The sequence below is a fragment of the Lithobates pipiens genome, unplaced genomic scaffold (genome assembly GCF_037356315.1).
Source record: "Lithobates pipiens isolate NorthernLeopardFrog02 unplaced genomic scaffold, aLitPip1_a1.2 Scaffold_28, whole genome shotgun sequence".
NCBI lineage: Eukaryota > Metazoa > Chordata > Amphibia > Anura > Ranidae > Lithobates > Lithobates pipiens.
In genome coordinates this window covers 152918907-152938808 of record NW_027507789.1, presented here as the reverse complement: position 1 = coordinate 152938808, position 19902 = coordinate 152918907, and the positions used below count along the sequence as shown (strand labels likewise).

At 47.6% G+C, this 19902-nt stretch overlaps 1 protein-coding gene across 3 annotated transcripts in view; it reads right to left on the bottom strand.

Moving 5' to 3' along the window:
- LOC143935674 (zinc-binding protein A33-like) overlaps positions 1–19902 on the bottom strand; it is a 49379-nt gene that overhangs the window by 25237 nt on the left and 4240 nt on the right. For all 3 annotated transcript variants that reach the window (XR_013263570.1, XM_077459715.1, XM_077459714.1), the window contains exon 2: positions 7189–7282. Coding sequence is in view for 2 of the 3 variants with exons in the window: in XM_077459715.1 (XP_077315841.1) it covers positions 7189–7227 (39 nt within the window). In the remaining variant the exon portion in view is untranslated. The remainder of the gene's footprint in view (positions 1–7188; positions 7283–19902) is intronic.

Sequence of the window (19902 nt, the reverse complement as noted above, 5' to 3'; positions counted from 1 at the left end):
GAACACGGCCGATAGTTCGCAAACCGGAACGTTCGCGGCGGGCCCCATTGACTTCAATGGGAGGCGAACTTCGCAAACCTATAGGTCAAATTTGCAGCCACAAAATAATTATTAGCTGTGCAAACATAGTCCCATCACATGGCCAATGACATAACACATGTATGAGGTGAATCTGGGATCGACAACTACAAGCATTCTTTTTTTATATGGGAAATTGTTCTGACAAATCAGGACTGTGGAGCGCATGAAGGCAATGGAGGAGAGGGAAGGTCAAGGACCAGGGTAGGCAAAGAAGAGGGTGCAGGAGATGATCACCAGCAGCGTCACATACAGCAATGACACCTGCACTGTGATAGAGTCATCTGACAGCAGCAGCGTGATACAGAGCACTGACATCAGCAGCGTAACATACAGCAATGACAGCACAGTGATAGAGAGCACTGACATCAGCAGCGTGACATAAAGCACTCACACCAGCACCGTGATATACAGCACTGACAGCAGCCCCGTGATAGAGAGCACTGACATCAGCAGCGTGACATAAAGCACTCACACCAGCACCGTCATATACAGCACTGACAGCAGCACCATGATAGAGAGCACTGACGTCAGCAGCGTGACATAAAGCACTCACACCAGCACCGTCATATACAGCACTGACAGCAGCACCGTGATAGAGAGCACTGACATCAGCAGCGTGACATACAGCAATGACACCAGCACCGTGATATACAGCACTGACAGCAGCACCGTGACAGAGAGCACTGACATCAGCAGCGTGACATAAAGCACTCACACCAGCACTGTGATATACAGCACTGACAGCAGCACCGTGACAGAGAGCACTGACATCAGCAGCGTGACATAAAGCACTCACACCAGCACCGTGATATACAGCACTGACAGCAGCACCGTGATAGAGAGCACTGACATCAGCAGCGTGACATAAAGCACTCACACCAGCACCGTCATATACAGCACTGACAGCAGCACCATGATAGAGAGCACTGACATCAGCAGCGTGATATAAAGCACTCACACCAGCACCATCATATACAGCACTGACAGCAGCACCGTGACAGAGAGCACTGACATCAGCAGCGTGACATAAAGCACTCACACCAGCACAGTACAGCACAGTACAGCCCCAGGAGGAAGTCAGCACAGCACAGGGATGGTGGGAGCCCCTCATAATGAGCATAGCACAGGGATGGTGGGAGCACCTCAAAATAAGCAGCCCCAGTAGAAATATGACACCGCTCAACCTCTTCAAAGAGGAGGGTATGGGCATATAGTACGGTGTGCTTTTTTTGGACAAGGAAGTGAGCCAAATTAAGAAAGAAGATCTGTGTGCTCGATTAAAAAAATTGTTTATAGACATATACATGGTCTACTGGTCACATGTGTTGAATTCCTCCGAGATCCATGCCTCGTTCATTTTTAGAAATGTGAGGTAGTTAACACTGTCGTGAGCTAGGCGAGTACGCTTATCGGTCACGATCCCCCCTGCTGCGCTGAACGTCCTTTCGGACAGGACACTGGATGAGGGGCAAGCCAACAGTTCCATTGCAAATTGGGCAAGCTCTGGCCAGAGGTCAAGCCTGCCCACCCAGTAGTCCAGGGGTTCATCACTCCTCAGAGCGTCCACATCGGCCGTTAACCCGATGTAGTCGGACACCTGACGGTCTAGGCATTCCCTGATGCTGGATCTGGATGACACCTGTCGATGGGTCGGCTGAAAAAATGACCTCATATCCGAAGTCACCAACACATCTTCAAACCGGCCTCTTCTTGCAGGCGCTGTTGGATTGGTACCCGCAACTCCTTCTCTGGGAGTGGGAATTGCTCCTCTGCCAGCGCACGCAAAAGCAGAATGCAGCATTTCTCGAAGCAAGGCCTGGAAGTGCTGCATTCTGACAGCCCTCTGCGACGGCGGTAACATTTCCGCCATTTTGTGTTTGTACCGGGGGTCTAAGTACGTTGCCACCCAGTACTGGTCCTTGACCCTTATGCCTTTTATACGGGGGTCCCTATTAAAACACTGGAGCATGAAGGCCACCATTTGCACTAGCCTGGAAGCGGTGTGGTGGCCTGGCTCCTGCTCATCATCCAGGATAATGTCGTCCTCTTCATTCTCCTCTCCCCATCCACGCACAACAGGGATCCCAGAAAGGTTTAAAGCATGCTCTTCTTGCTCCTCCTCATCCGCCCCGGCACCATCCTCCTCTGACTCCTCTTCAGACTCCTGTTGTTGACTTGTCTCAGATAGAGTAGCCCCCCCTGGGAATTCATCCAGCATTGCGACTTCCTCATCTTCCCGCTCCTGCTCCTCCACAGCTTGATCAATGACATGACGCAATGCACGCTCCATAAAGAAGGCATAAGGTACCATGTCACTGATGGCGCCATGGCTGCGACTGACCAGTTTGGTGATCTCCTCAAATGGCCGCAGAAGTCTGCATGCATCGCGCATGAGCAGCCACTGGTGTGGTGAAAAAAAACCCAGCTCCCCAGAACCGGTTCTGCCGCAGAGTTCATACAGGTAGACGTTAACTGCTCGTTTCTGCTGGAGCAGCCTATCAAGCATATAGAAGGTTGAGTTCCATCGCATCGGGCAATCGCAAATAAGACGTCTGACCGGCAGATTGTGTCGCTGCTAAATGTCAGCAAGTCGAGCCATGGCCGTGTAAGATCTTCTGAAATGGGCCAAAATTTTCCTTGCCTGCCGCAAGATGTCCTGGACCCCAGGGTATTTGACAACGAATCGCTGCACGACCAAGTTTAAGACGTGTGCCATGCATGGCACGTGCGTGATTTTGCCCTGTTTCAATGCGCTAAGCAGATTGGCACCGTTGTCACACATCACTTTTCCAACTGTCAAATTGAGCGGTGTTAGCCACTGATCTGCCTGTGAACGCAAAGCTGAAAGGAGTGCCGGGCCAGTGTGGCTCTAGGCTTCCAGGCACAACAGACGCAGCACGACATGGCAACGTCTCACCTGGCATGTGGAATAGGTTCTGGGGAGCTTGGGCGGCGCAACGGAAGAGACGCTAGCAGCGGAAAAGGAGGAGTCAGCTGAGGAGGAGAGGGAGGAGGATGGAGTAGGAGGAGGAGGAGAAGAAGAGTCAGGCCTGCATGCAATCCGTGGCGGTAAAACCAAATCTACACGGGTGCCACGGGTTACATGCTTGACGGCCGTCAGAAGGTTCACCCAGTGGGCAGTAAAAGTGATATACCTTCCCTGCCCGTGTTTGCTAGACCACGTGTCTGTGGTCAGATGTATCTTGGCACCGACACTGTGTGCCAGAGATACATTCACTTGCCGCTGAACATGGCCATATAGCTCTGGGATGCCCTTCTCTGAGAAATACTTCCTTCCTGGGACCTTCCATTGTGGTGTTCCAATGGCCACAAATTTGCGAAAAGCCTCCGAGTCCACCAGTTTATATGGCAGTCCAGCCGTCAACCGTTGGGCAAGTGGGTTATCCGTCGTCATTTTTTTTTTTACGCTCGAACATTAGGCCCACGGAAGCCTGCCTTTTTGCAGAAAAACGTGAGCTTGGTGTGATGGAAGGTGGAGTGGAGGACAATTGTGAGGAGAGAGGAGAAGGAGAAGTAGAAGACGAGGCTGGACGGTGAGAGCCTGCAGTGTGGCTTTGTGTGTTCCGTTGCTCCCACTCGGCTCGTGATGGCTGCCCATGTGCCTTCTTAAGGCGGTCGTCCCTAGGTGAGTGTTGGGCTTACCGCGACTAATGCGTTGACTGCAAAGATTGCAGATGGCAACGCTATTGTCAGCAGCGGACACGTTAAAAAAAGCCCACACTGCGGAGCCATGTGCCGGTGTCCTGGGAGTGCCAGATGTGACCGTACATGGTTGATGACTCGCTACGGATACATTTGCAGTCTGCTTTGTCCCTCCTGTGCAATGTAAGTTATTCCTGCTTCTCCTCCCTATCTGCTGGTCCATATCTCCCTCTGAACTCCCCTCATCTTCCTCTCTTGTGGGCACCCACGTGACATCACTAGACACGTCATCATCAACATCACCTTCCCCACCACTATAAGTAGAGATCTCTGAGTAGGCAGCAACACCGGGGACCAACCTCCTCCTTGGGCTGATCTGGGTACTGTCGTCAGACTGCTGAGTAGCGGTTGTTGCTACCTCCTCTTCCTGATCCAATACCAAGAGAGGCTGCGCATCAGAAATGTCCTCTTGATATGGATCGGAAAATAATTCCTGTGACTCAAGCGGAAGGTATGTGGTGGTGGTGGTGGTGGTTGTTGTTGGTGGTAGTGTCTTTGGGGGTGCACATAGCAGAGAGTGAAGAAGAGGGTGCAGATCAAGAGGATGAGGAGGGTGCAGAAGAGTAAGGCTGAGCGAGCCATTCAACCAAGTCTGGTGCATCCTTTAAAGTAATTGAACGCACCTTCTGCAACTTCCCACTTTGGCTCAAGCCTGTTGCTCCTGCCCTACCCCTACCACCCCTGCGGAAGGGCCTGCCTCTTCCTCTGCCTGTAATTTTTTAAATGACCCTGTGAGAAAGCTCTCAGTCCCTATACCAATGAAGGACTGCTGCAGTATAGGGCAGCGGTCAGCAGTAGTGCACCTCAACCCTATGTATTGTGGACGTGATACCAGTCCTTATAGAATAGCAGACTGTACCTCACTCAACCCTATGTACTGTAGCACCCTAGACCAAGTTACCAGTCCTTATAAGGACTTTTGTGGACCAAGTAGGTTGTGTGTGAGTGATTAGCAGACTGTACGTCAGTCCCTATACCAATGAAGGACTGCTGCAGTATAGGGCAGCGGTCAGCAGTAGTGCACCTCAACCCTATGTACTGTGGACCGATACCAGTCCTTATAGAATAGCAGACTGTACCTCACTCAACCCTATGTACTGTAGCACCCTAGAACAAGTTACCAGTCCTTATAAGGACTTTTGTGGACCAAGTAGGTTGTGTGTGAGTGATTAGCAGACTGTACCTCAGTCCCTATACCAATGAAGGACTGCTGCAGTATAGGGCAGCGGTCAGCAGTAGTGCACCTCAACCCTATGTATTGTGGACCGATAACAGTCCTTATAGAATAGCAGACTGTACCTCACTCAACCCTATGTACTGTAGCACCCTAGACAGACCAAGTTACCAGTCCTGATAAAGAGCTTTGTGGAACAAGTGAGTTGTGAATGATTAGCAGACTGCAGCAGAAGGGCAGCAGTCAAGTATAATATTCTTTCTATATTTGGAAGAAAGAATATTATACGTGTACAAGCCTATTACCATACCACTGATACCAGTCCTGAAAAGAACCTTTGTGGAACTAATAGTAACAGCTACTGTTTAAACTGACCCTCACTGCCTGACACACTGCTTCCTGCCTGTCCCTATATAAACTGGCAAAACAGAGGCTGCTGAAACAATAACTGGTTACTGGAATAGCACTTTTGTGGACCTGATAGTAACAGCTAATGATGATGACTAATCTGGCTTTCCCTACAGCAGCACACAGCATTCTGTCACTTTCTCTAAACTGACAAAAGACACTCAGGCTGCTGCAACAATCAGTAGCACAGCAAACCTATATACACCTAACACCTATACCAGTCCTGAAAAGAACTTTTGTGTACCAAATAGCTAGCGATTTATCTCTCCCTGCTCCCCACAACAACCTTTCCCTATCGTGACAGAAGAAAGAATGTAAAATGGCCGCCGGATCGGGTGTATTTATAGGTTAGGGGGAATGTCCAAGTGTCCATGTGCTGTAATGTCTCAATTGGCTGTCCTGTACCCCATGATGGATGTGTCATCAGGTCAAAGTTCTTTTACACAGTAAAAACACGGAAGTCCGCCGGGCCAACGGCGCCAATAGTCCGCCGAACGGGCGGACCGCGAACAGCCAAAACTTGCCGCGAAACGACCACTGGGCGAACCGTTCGGCCATCACTACACAGCAACGTTGTCCGTCCCTGTTCTCCTTTCAGGGACAAATTAGGGCAGAATCTTTGCCTGAATTTGGCCCTGAAATGGAATCAAAGATGCAGTGCGCTCTGCAGCCGCCTCAGAGACATGTGAACCGGCTCCATAGAAAGTCAGTCATATTCTCCTGCTATGAGAGTTGGATGTGGGGAAACCCACATCCAATTCGCATAGGTATGGACCCAGCCTCGGGGGTATTAAAATAAAGGGGCTGAAAATGTATGCAAATGTATGCGGTGCATACTAGCTCATTATGCCTTTTCCCTTACAGGTCTGAAAAAAAAAATATTTCAGTGATTTACTACCGCTTTAAGATACACCTGTGATAAAAAATTCCAGACCCTTCATTTCTTTGTAAGTGGGCAAATGTACACAATCCCCACTGTACATAATGTATATACTATTTATGGATTAATGCACTAATCTTGGACTATTCGTTAACCGTTTTATACATAATACCCCTTGATTCAGTTCTCACTTTGCGCTTCTGGAAGAATGGTCAACATTCCCATAGGCTGCGTACACACGGGCGGACTGTTCGCCCAACTTTGTCCGCTGAACAGTGTTTCAGCGGACAGTCCGCTCGTGTGTGGGCTTCAGCGGACAGTTTCAGCGGACAGTCTGTCGAACAAAGTTTTTCGGAATTTCCGTAAGACAGTCCGCTGAAACTTGGTTTCAGCGGACAGTCCGCTCGTGTGTAGGCTTGTTCGACAAACTAAGTTTCGCGCATGCTCAGAAAGGATTTACACGGCGAAGGTTGCATTGCAGTGTATTGGACGTCGAATTTCTCGTCCCGTCGTACGTGCCGTTCACGTCATCGCGCACGCTTTCAGCGGACTGTTCGTTCATCGTGTGTGGTCAAGTCCGTTCATGCAAATTTTGAGCGGACTGTTTGTCGGATTGTTTGACGAACAAAGTTGGGCGAACAGTCCGCCCGTGTGTACGCGGCCATAGACAGGCTCCTAAACCTTGTGCTCAGCTTTCCCAGAAGAGTTGAAGCTTTTATAGCTGCAAAGGGTGGGCCAACTCAATATTGAACCCTACGGGCTAAGACTGGGATGCCAATAAAGTTCATGTGTGTAAAGGCAGGCTTCCCAGAATTTTTGACAATTCAGTGTATATGTGAAGTGTTGCATACATCGACAGACCTAAAAGTACCTTTAATACAATAAATACAAAAGGAAAAGGGGGGATCCTCGTAGTTGTTACCTCATTATGCTGTGGTGGAACATCAGGCTGAGGCTCCATGATATTCTCCTCTTAGTTTTCCTTATTCTTGTGTTGGCTTTGCTTCTGTTACAATCTGCAAACACCCCATAAAATACACAATGAAGATGAAGATATGTCATATGTACATAGTAACAGTAGACAACACCTAATATTACTGTTAGTACTGTGGCATAATATTCATGCTCCAGCTACTATTGTAAGTCAGATACCACTTTCTGTATTAGTTGGGGAATATAGTGGTGTCACCTCCTCTGCTCCAGTATGTTGAAATGACAGTAAAGAAGCAACAACACATGATGATTATGTCATCTTTGTGCTTTTCCTCCTGTAAGCAACATTCCCTATGTCAGACTAACAGCACTGTGGAATGTCCATACAACCTGATTGGCTGATACTGATTTTTTAATATGCTTGCTGCCATGCTGGGCATTGCCACGCTAATAATAAGGCAAATTCTGGAGTTTAATACATTACATTTTTTTTATTCATTATATTTTTAATTGAAAGAGATATAATAAAAATATCATACACTGTCAGGTTGAACTGGAGGGAGCTGTGTCTTTATTCAACCGTACTATGTATAAAAAGATAATACTAATATAAATAAAATTATATATATAGAATATAAGAATAGAATATAATAAGAATAAGAATAAAAATATATTTTTTCTCACTTCTAATCATAATGCAAACGTTATAATTATACTTCCACAACTTACACATCACAAAATACAAAAAATGGGGGAAAGGGAGCATTGATTTCCCCATGCTTAAAGTGATTGTAGAGCTTTCTTTATTAAAAAACAAAAACAAATATATCATACTTACTTCCACTGTGCAGCTCGTTTTGCATAGCGTGGCCCCGAACACCGTCTTCTGGGGTCCCCTGGCAGCTCTCTTGGCTCCTCCCCGCATTAGATAACCTCCTGGGAGAAGCACTCTCCCGCGGGGGGGTTACCTTGCGGGCGCGCTCCCGAGTCCATCATTCGGCATCCACAGCCGACAAATATATGACTTGGCCCCGCCCCCCGTCGCCCATGTTATTCGATTTAATTGACAGCAGCGGGAGCTAATGGCTCCAATCAAGAGTCCAGAACCCCAGGCAGAGGAAGAGTGCATCCCTGCCGGATGAAGTTCCAGGGCTTAAGCAGTGGCGGCTGGTGAAGTTTTAGGATGGGGGGGTGCAAGACCACGCCCTCAGATTTGGCCCCTCCCACTTCTCACAAGCCACACCCCTTATCGAATGAAGATCATATACCAGGCTGCACATTATACACTGGGCTCTGCACATCATATACCAGGCTGCACATTATACACAGGGCTCTACTAAAGCAGATGAATCATGCCTATCTTGTGTACAACCATATCAGGCACCTTTTCTGCAACCTGTAAATCGCACATATTTGCATTCTGCAACCTGTAAATCACACATATCTGCCTTCTGCAACCTGTAAATCACACATATCTGCATTCTGCAACCTGTAAATGACACATACCTGCATTCTGTAAATCGCACATAACTGCATTCTGCAACCTGTAAATTGCACATATCTACATTCTGTAAATCGCACATATCTGCAACCTGTAAATAGCACATATCTGTATTCTGCAACCTGTAAATTGCCCATATCTGCATTCTGCAACCTGTAAATTGCCCATATCTGCATTCTGCAACATGTAAATCGCACATATCTACATTCTGTAAATCGCATTCTGTAAATTGCACATATCTGCATTCTGTAAATTGCACATATCTACAACCTGTAAATTGCACATATCTACAACATGCAAATCACACATATCTACAACCTGTAAATTGCACATATCTACAACCTGTAAATAGCACATATCTGCATTCTGTAAATCGCATTCTGTAAATCGCACATATCTACAACCTGCAAATCGCATACATCTATAACATCTAAATCGCACATATCTACAACCTGCAAATCGCATATATCTACAACCTGTAAATTGCACATATCTACAACATGCAAATCGCACATATCTACAGCCTGTAAATCTCACATATCTACAACATGCAAATCACACATATCTACAACCTGTAAATCGCACATATCTACAACCTGTAAATCGCACATATCTACAACATGCAAATCGCACATATCTACAACCTGTAAATCACACATATCTACAACATGAAAATCGCACATATCTACAACCTGTAAAGTGCACATATCTACAACATGCAAATCGCATATATCTACAACCTGTAAATAGCACATATCTGCATTCTGTAAATCGCATTCTGTGAATTGCACATATCTTCAACCTGTAAATTGCACAAATCTACAGCATACCCCCCCAAACAAGATTTAAAAAAAGTGTTATTATCGGTGGTCGGCAGCATAAACCCCCATACCTGCCCCACCCCTCCCACTAAACAAGATTTAAAAAAAAGGGTTATTATCGGTGGTCGGCAGCATACCCCCCTTAGACAACATTTAAAAAAAAAAGAGTTATTATTAACTCTTTTTTATTATTATTTTTTTTTTAAAGCTTCTTTGGGGGGGGGGGTGTATGCTGCCGGCCACCGATAATAACACTTTTTCTTTAAATCTTGTTTAGCAGGGGGGTGGGGGGGGGGGTTGGGGTATGCTGCTGAGTGCGACCACCATAGTAACCCTGTGGATGTGGAGGGGATACCAGCGGCGGCGCTGAATGAATAAACAAGAATTTGTAAGCTGCCATGCGGCAGCCCCTTACCTGATCCTCCTGAGCCACAGAGCGCTCTTTTTTTAGCCAAATGAAGCGCCTCATCTGCAATCTTGTGATTGCATAGACGTGGCGCTTCCTATATTGCACTGAGCCCGGCGCCAGTGCACATAGGGAGGGAAATTTGAAAAAAAAAATTTTCTTAAAGGGACATATTTAAAAAAAAAATGTTTTCATTTTTTTTTTGACTACATGGGAGTGGGGGGCGGCACCCGGGCGCCCCCTATGGACGGGCCTCCACTGGGCTTAGGTAAGTAAAACGGGGGGCTGGGGGGGCCGGTCACTGCCAGGTGTTTTTTCACCTTAATGCATAAGATGCATTAAGGTGAAAAAACATGAGGGTTTACAACCCTTTTAAGTGAAAAAAACTCTAAATGTAACCATTTTTTTTTGTTCACTTCCCCATCATTCTACCTATTCTGCCTAACTTGTATAAAAAAAATGTGTGTACTTACCTATTTTTAACTGTCTCTGGTTCGGTAATGTGATCCCGCAGGTGCAGCTTCCCTGTGTCAGTGAGCAGCTGCTGTAGGGGAGAGGAGGAAGAGCCAACAATGGCTGGTACATGGGAGCCTTTGGGTGACATCCTGGCTCCTGAGCACTCCCTGAGCCAAAGCTGCAGGATCACCTTGACCAGAGCAGTTTAAAAATAGGTAAGTACACACATCTTTTTTAAACAGGTTAGGCAGGATAGGTAGGATGAGGGGGGAGGGTAGCATTTTTTCCCCTTTAACCACTTTTTTTATTTATTATTATTTATTATTATTATTATTATTATTTATTATTATTTATTTTTCAAACTTGTTGTTTACAAGTTAAAATATTTAGAACCTTAAAACATATATATATATATATATATATATATATATATATATATATATATATATATTTTTTTTATATAACACCCTACAGAATAAAATGTCTTTCGTTGCAATACTTTCTGTCACACCGTATTTATACCCCGAGTAAATTGATACCCAACATGTCACGCTTCAAAATTGCACCCGCTCGTGGAATGGTGACAAACTTTTACCCTTAAAAATCTCCTTAGGCGAGGTTGCATTATTTGAGTTACAGAGGACGTCTAGGGCTAGAATTTTTGCTCTCCCTCTATCGATTGCGGCAATACCTCACATGTGTGGTTTCAACACCGTTTTCATATGCAGGCGCTACTCACCTATACGTTCGCTTCTGCATGCAAGTTCGGCGGGACGGAGCGCATTAAAAATCTTTTTTTTTTCTTATTTATTTTACTTTTTATTTTTTTATTTTTTACACTGTTCTTTTACAAAAAATGGTGTCACTTTTATTCCTATTACAAGGAATGTAAAGATCCCTTGTAATAGAAAAAAACACATGACAGGACCAAAAATGCAAAAAAATAAAAATAAATGTTTGGGAAAAAAAATGTCCCTTTAAGACCTATGGTCGGAAGTGACGTTTTGACGTCACTTCCGCCCTACAATGGTATGGAATCGAGTGGAGGCCATCTTCCCCTCACTCAGCTCCATACCACAGAGGGGACAGGATCTGATTGCCTCCGCTGCTGCCGGTGGCTCTGGTAAGCGGCGGAGGGGGGTGGCCCTCTCCCGCCACCCATAAAAGTGATCTTGTGGCGAATCCACCACTGAGACCTCTTTTATCTTAAAACGGACCACCTGCTGAAAAAGTGGATACAGCAGTTATGGTAGCTAGCTGCTGCCATAACAACGATATTCCACTTCAAAGATCTGACGAATAATGACAGTGGGCGGTCTGTAAGTAGTTAAGCAATTTACCAAGAAATTTATATACACATCTCTAAGGATATAACTGTATACTTCCCCTCCCTCCTTCTTTTTTTATTTTGTGACAGGTAAGATTGAGAAGTATATTCATAATGTTTATGTTTATATTAAGATTGGAAATAAGAACCAAATGCCTTTGTATTATCTTTTATACACTTCCAAATAATTTTTGAATCTGCAGCATACAATCTACAACACTGAATTAAAGCAGAGTTCCACCCAAAAATTGAACTTCTGCTTTTCGGATTCCTCCCCCCTCCGGTGTCACATTTGGCACCTTTCATGGGGGAGGGATTAGGGGGGAGCAGATACCTGTATAATCCAGGTATTTGCTCCTACTTCCGGGCATAGATCACCGCAGTATCAGCGGCTATCTGCGCTATGTCTGGCCCCCCCTTCGCCCCCCCGCTGTCTTCTGGGAGACACACAGGTTCCAGTGGACCAGTGAGATTGTGCGACTCGTGCATGCACAGTAGGGAACCAGGCTGTGAAGCCGCAAGGCTTTACTTCTTAATTCCCTTACCGAAGATGCCAGCACCTCCACCCGGAAGCTGAGGGACAGATTGGCTTCAGGTGAGAAGATCGCGGATGCCCTGGGCAGGTAAGTGTCCATATATTAAAAGTCAGTAGCTGCAGTATTTGTAGGTGCTGACTTTTAATTATTTAATTTTTTTCGGCGGAACTCTACTTTCAATTATTAAAGGCTAATTTTATATATATATATATATATATATATATATATTAGGTTATTCTTACCAGCTCTGCACAACGGCATTGCACAGAGTGTGGTCCCTTACCTCCTTCTCAGAAAGTCCTTCACTGGAGCTGTCCGCTTTTCCCTGCCTACTTTGCAAGTCAGGTGCTATGGTAGCCCCTGTGTGTGTGCTCTACAGAGCTGGGCTGTGTGCTTCCATAGATACACACAGCGCTGTTAAGTCATGCCCCGCTCCCTCCTCACAGGAAGTGAGGTAGTAACAGGTAAGTGTTTACAGAGGGGGGTAGATAGAACAGTTAGTAGGGTGGTTTTTTACCTTAAAACGGAGATCCACCCATATTTTAATCTTGATCTGAATTGACTTACTGTGTGTGCCTTGTTGCTAGGGTGTCCCTTGTAATCTGCCTCTTCTTGGCTGTAGCACTGTACGTCATATCCACCTTGGCTCCTGGGAGATATTTATCTTTGTTCTCAGGAGTCAGTGGGCATCACCGCAGGATTGCATTGCTATAACAAGGGGGCGGTAACTTCCTCTGTTGCCGCCTGTTGTTATGGCAACAAGATAATCTTCTTGCGCTACGCCCTGTGTAGACTGCGTACGTGCGAGTTTGGGAGGTGCATGCTGGGTATCCAGCAGGACTTTATCCTAGAACAGACTCCTAGTGGGCTTCACATGCCCAGAGTGAAGATGGGAGCACTCAGCAATGCAGAAAACAAATGTGAACGAATTAAATAAAACAGGAATTGATCAGCGATTTTATTAATCACATGCATTAAAGTATTTAATGCAGTGCAGCAGAACGGGTGAACAAGAAAAAAAAAATCTGGGTGGAACTCAGCTTTAATGCGGGGAATGCATTAAGTCAAAAAATATTTTGATTTAAACCACTTTTATCTTAGTGACCAAGACCAGGAAGGGGTCTTTATGACATTTTATAATGTGACATATAAGCAGGGGTCAAGTCCTGGGGAAAAAGTGTAGGAACTCCCACCCAAGATCCACTCCCCCACCAAAAAAAAAAAAATGATACTCTCATATGCACGAACGAAAGTGGTATTTTTTATCCAATTTTCGTATTGTGTGAATGAAGCTTAACTGTTAGTACATAAAACAATCCTCAATAAACATAAATACGGTCATGGGGCCCCCTACTGGCAAAGCCTGAATGGTCAGGTGTGCAGCACTTACTATTGCGAGCTGTGTCGACGGCTGCTGGGGTAGCACCTGCAACACAGCTCGCATACTTCAAAGTCTTGCAAGACATGGCTGCTAACGGGAACTGAGTTCCTGTTGTGGAAAAAGTGCAGGAACTCCGATGGAAATTCCGATGGAGCCTACACACAGTCGGAATTTCCGACAACAAGCTCTGATCTCACATTTGCCGTCGGAAAGACCGACCGCGTGTACGCGGCATTAGTCCATAGGGTTTAATATTGAGTTGGCCCACCCTTTGCAGCTATAACAGCTTCAACTCTTCTGGGAAGGCTTGTCCATAAAGGGTGGAGGAACTTGACTGGCTTGCACAGAGTCCTGACCTCAATCCGATAGAACACCGTTGGGATGAATTAGAGCACAAAATGCAAGCCAGGCCCTCTAGTCCAAAATCAGTGCCTGACTTCACAAATGTGCTTCTGGAAGAATGGTCAAATATTCCCTTATGCTGCGTACACACGCCCGGTTTTTCCATTGGAATAAACTCAGACGGTTTTTCCGATTGAGTTCTGACGGCTGAAACTGTCTTGCCTACACACGATCACACCAAAGTCTGACCGTCTATCTAGAATGCAGTGACGTACAACGGGACTAGAAAAAGGAAGTTCAATAGCCAGTTAGGCCGCGTACACACGGGCGGACTGTTCGCCCAACCTTGTCCGCTGAACAGTGTTTGGGCGGACAGTCCGCTCGTGTGTGGGCTTTCAGCGGACAGTTTCAGCGGACAGTTGGACGGACAAAGTCTTTCGGAAATTCCGAAAAACTGTCCGCTGAAACTGTGTTTGAGCGAACAGTCCGCCCGTGTGTGGGCTTGTCCGCTGTACTTTCGAAATGAGCGGACTGTTCCCGCTCGGAAAGTCCGCCCATTTCGAGCGCGTGTACAGGTAGGCGGGGCCCGCGAAGGAGACGTCGCGGGCTCCGCCGCCTGGAATGGGCTTAAAGGGGAACCCCAACGCCGAAAAAAATCGGCGTGGGGGTTCCCCCAAAGTCCACACCAGACCCTTGTCCGAGCACGCTACCCGGCCGGCCAGGAAAGGGGGGCGAGCGAGCGCGCCCCCCCTCCTGAGCCGTACCAGGCCGCGTGCCCTCAACATGGGGGGTGCCTTGGGGAAGGGGGGGCCGCGCGGCCCCCCCACCCCAAAGCACCTTGTCCCCATGTTGATGAGGACAAGGGCCTCTTCCCGACAACCCTGGCCGTTGGTTGTCGGGGTCTGCGGGCGGGGGGCTTATCGGAATCCGGGAGCCCCCTTTAAGAAGGGGGCCCCCGGATACCGGCCCCCCACCCTATGTGAATGAGTATGGGGTACAATGTACCCCTACCCATTCACCTGTGAAATAAAGTACAAAAAAAAACACAACACAGGGGAAAAAATATTTTATTGCACAGCTCCGGGGGTCTTCCGTCTTCGGGGGTCTTCTCGCCGGACTCCTCCGCTATGTGTGTGTAGCTCTTTTACTAGCGGAGGAGTCCGGCTTTCTTCCTCCCCGCCGCCGGCCTCTTCTCCCGACTTCGGGGGTCTTGTCCCCCTCTTCGGTTCTTCTGCCGGGCCACCGCGCCTTCTTGTAGCTCTTTTACAGGCGGTGGCCCGGTCTTCTGTCTCCGCTGTCGTCGTCGCCGCCGCCGCCTTCCGTTCTTGTTCTTCTTCTTGTTCTTCTTCTTCTTCTCCTGGAGATGTTGACTCGACGATCTCTCCGGCCGGAATGCCAGAGCCGCGCTGTGCGGTCACTTATATAGTGACAATGGGGCGGTGTCACATGGTATATGTCACATGGGTTGGTCACATGGTGACCCCGCCCCCTTACGATGTCATAGTCCCCATGTGACATCAACCCATGTGACCAACCCATGTGACATATACCATGTGACACCGCCCCATTGTCACTATATAAGTGGCAGCGGAGCGTGTCCCTGGCATTCCGGCCGGAGAGATCGTCGAGTCAACATCTCCAGGAGAAGAAGAAGAAGAACAAGAAGAAGAACAAGAACGGAAGGCGGCGGCGGCGGCGGCGACGACGACAGCGGCGACAGAAGACCGGGCCACCGCCTGTAAAAGAGCTACAAGAAGGCGCGGTGGCCCGGCAGAAGAACCGAAGAGGGGGACAAGACCCCCGAAGTCGGGAGAAGAGGCCGGCGGCGGGGAGGAAGAAAGCCGGACTCCTCCGCTAGTAAAAGAGCTACACACACATAGCGGAGGAGTCCGGCGAGAAGACCCCCGAAGACGGAAGACCCCCGGAGCTGTGCAATAAAATATTTTTTCCCCTGTGTTGTGTTTTTTTTTGTACTTTATTTCACAGGTGAATGGGTAGGGGTACATTGTACCCCATACTCATTCACATAGGGTGGGGGGCCGGTATCCGGGGGCCCCCTTCTTAAAGGGGGCTCCCGGATTCCAATAAGCCCCCCGCCCGCAGACCCCGACAACCAACGGCCAGGGTTGTCGGGAAGAGGCCCTTGTCCTCATCAACATGGGGACAAGGTGCTTTGGGGTGGGGGGGCCGCGCGGCCCCCCCTTCCCCAAGGCACCCCCCATGTTGAGGGCACGCGGCCTGGTACGGCTCAGGAGGGGGGGCGCGCTCGCTCGCCCCCCTTTCCTGGCCGGCCGGGTAGCGTGCTCGGACAAGGGTCTGGTGTGGACTTTGGGGGAACCCCCACGCCGATTTTTTTCGGCGTTGGGGTTCCCCTTTAAGCCCATTCCAGGCGGCGGAGCCCGCGACGTCTCCTTCGCGGGCCCCGCCTACCTGTACACGCGCTCGAAATGGGCGGATTTGCCTCCTCCTTACGTGGGCGAGTCCGTTCATTTCAAAAGTTGAGCGAACTGTTTGCCCAACCTTGTTCGTCAAACAGTCCGCTCGTGTGTGGGCAAGTCCGCTCATGCAAATTTTGAGCGGACTGTTTGCCGAAACTGTTTGACGAACAAGGTTGGGCAAACAGTCCGCGCGTGTGTACGCGGCCTAATAGCTGCCGTCTCCTACTTGCTTCAGAGCATGCCTCGTTTTTGGTCCATCGGAACAGCATACAGACGAACGGTTTTCCTGATAGGAATTGATTCCATTGGAAATATTTAAAACATGTTCTATTTCTAGGTCCGTCAGAACTTTTTAAAAAAAAGTCAGATGAGGCATACACACGATCGGAATATCCGATGAAAAAATTCCATCTGACTTTTTCTGCCGGAAAGTCCAACCGTGTGTACGCGGCATTAGACACATTTCTAAACCTTGAGGACAGCCTTCAAAGAAGAGTTGAAGCTGTTATAGATGCAAAGGGTGGGCCAACTCAATATTGAACCCTACGGGCTAAGACTGGGATGCCATTAAAGTTCATGTGCGTGGTATACAATATAATGTATATCTCAAAACTGTTCCCTAATTTAGTCTCATCAGAGCAACCACTTTTGCTGAATAAGCAAACCTTGGAGCAGATACTGCTGCCCAGTCTTTTTTTAAAACTTAGGTGCTGCATTAAAAAAGAGTTTAATCGGGGGCGTGGCCTGGAGCGGCATGGAATAGGATGCTAGGGAACTGAGCCCCGCCAGCCGCATATCCTAAACTGCATATCCTATGACCCTACTCGCAGCCACGAGAACGACTGACACCACACCAGGAAACATCTGAGAGCATGTCACCGCTGAAAAAAAACGCAACTGCAGCTGCAAACTCGATCAATATCGCCGCCAAGAGAAAGATTCCCAGAGACAAGATGGCGGCAGCATGCACGGAGAGGAGACATCTATAGGAGCAGACACCGCGAAGGTACTGGAGACAATTACCACATTCCAGGAAGCTGTCAGACAACCCTCACAGCCTGGATCGAGGAGGTGAAGGTAGACATCTCCTTAGTGAGACAAGATTTTCAGAAAATTGAGAGAGAGAGTTACTGAGGCAGAGGTCCGGCTGAGCACCGTAGAGAATTCCCTCCCCCCTCCAGGACTCCACAGCCGACCTACAGTCCTAGGTGAACCAGCTTCTGCAGAAGCAAGATGATATCGAAAACAGACTCAGGCGCTGTAACCTTAGATTCATCGGCCTCCCAAAGGGGGTGGAAGAGAGAGACCCCCCCACATTTGTAAAGAAGCTGCTTTGTGATACCTATGGCAAAGAAGCGCTCTCACCCACATTTGTAGTGGAACGAGCACACCACATGTCAGGCAGACCACCGCCAGCTGGAGCACCCCCCCCCCCCCCACCCCGCACATTTATCTCAAGATTTCTCAATTTCAGAGACACTATACTTCGCCTCAGCAGAGAGTTTTCCCTTTGGATACAAAATGGTCGCAGTCTTCCCAGACTTCTCAGCAGAAGTGACGAACGTAAGATGAAAAACCTTCACAGAGGTCAAACGGCGCCTTCACATTCACAAAAACGTGAAATATGCTATGCTCTTCCCAGCATGTCTCCGTTTGGAGGGAGAAGACAGACGCACTTCTTTGAGGATCTTGAAGCAGCCATCAAGTGGCTTGAGCAGACGGAAGCGCACAGATAAGTAACCATGCTGTTTCCCCCTTACCTCAACTCTCTCCATCACCTACTTGTTTCTGCTCCCAGTTGCCCCTCTGAGAGGGGATGGGACTGCAGACTGCCTTATGGCCTTATTCTTCATTTCTGCTCCCCTACAGTCTAAAAGGGATGGGTACTACACCTGCTAATGATGAGACTGGCCCTAATCATTTTCATTCACACAGCCCTACCATGTTTGATAATGGAAGGCCACTGCTGCTGCATTCCCAACACACTCCTTCCCCGCAGTTTTTTTCCGCTCTGGATTATCTTGGGGGGTTTGTTTTTGTGTTTTTGTTTTTTTTTGTTTTTTTAGAAAGGTCTTTTGCCATATATACCCACTGCAGGGTTAGATTGTCTCCTATACCTACTCACAAACTAAATGGTAATCATTCATTTCCCACAGAGGAAAGACTCTCCCTAGAGAGCTTACTATGTAAAGTGAGCAGAGTCCTGTAATGTGTTACGTTACGTGGCAAAGTTTTGGCCCACTTACCATAGTTTGCAACCTGAGCTGGAACGAACTAACCACTGCTGTGCTGAACGTTCCTTTTACTACTGCTAACGTTTCAAATTCATCAGCCTCAGTGGCTACCTTACTGATCCTGCTGCTATTTAGCATTTCACTTCACAGGTTGGACCCTGTTTATGCCATGTTGGCAGTTAGGGGTAAATGCCAGCACCAGTTGGGTAATGTGCAGGGCGGGCAGGGGAGCTTTGGGTTCTATACTGTTAAGAGGCGTGATTTTCTGCTATGTTCGAATCTACTGTTTTTGTTACCATGAATGTTTTGTTGTGATGTTGGTGAATATCCCCTTTTGGAGAATGTGCACTTCTATGCCAGGTACTTGGGGGGGGGGGTCTGCATCCTGGAGCTTTACAAATTATCTATCTCTTCCTATGGCCGCCTTAAAATTCCTCAAGTGAAATGTCCGTGGCATTAGAGATCCAGTAAAGAGGTCAGCTGTATTCGCGCTGCTCAAGAAGCAGAGAGTGGATGTAGTGGTTCTAGTGGAAACCTATGCTGAGGGCCCTGCACAGAGGGCACGTAAACGTCCATGGATAGGATGGGCTTATCATTTGATCACACATTCAAGGGTAGTATCGATTCTAATTGCTAAAACCACACATGTTGAGCTCCAGGATTCAGAGATTGACCCGATAGGTAGATATATATTTTTAAAAGCTAAGTTACATGGGGATATGATACTCCTGTTGGCATTTTACATCCCACCACCGTTTCACTCCACTATCTTTTCTGCTGAGTTTGACTTTATGACTTTATCTACACCCCAATGTGCCAGCTATTTGGTTGGGCGATTTCAATAATGTTTTAGACCCAGCCATGGATAGAGTGAGCCGGTCCACACCCTCGCCAAGCCCTCTCACCCAACGAGATTTGCTAGGCTCCTGAATGACTTTAACCTAGTTGACAAGTGGAGGGTTAGGAATCCTACATCTAGAGCATATTCTTGCTTCTCCACATCTCACCACTCAATGTCCCATATAGACCTCATACTCATATCTAAATCACTCCTCCCCAGACTGAGAGACGTGGGTTTTTCCCCTAGATCGCTCTCTGACCACTGTCCCTATTGAACCACACTTTCCCTAGCACATAATCATCCACCGGTCACATGGCAGGACACTAAAAAAACACGATCCTCTCTGGCTTTCACATGGGAGAGACAGGAGCGGCTCTTTTAGGGCACTTTGCAGGTGATATTTTTAGCGCTGTAGAGCCT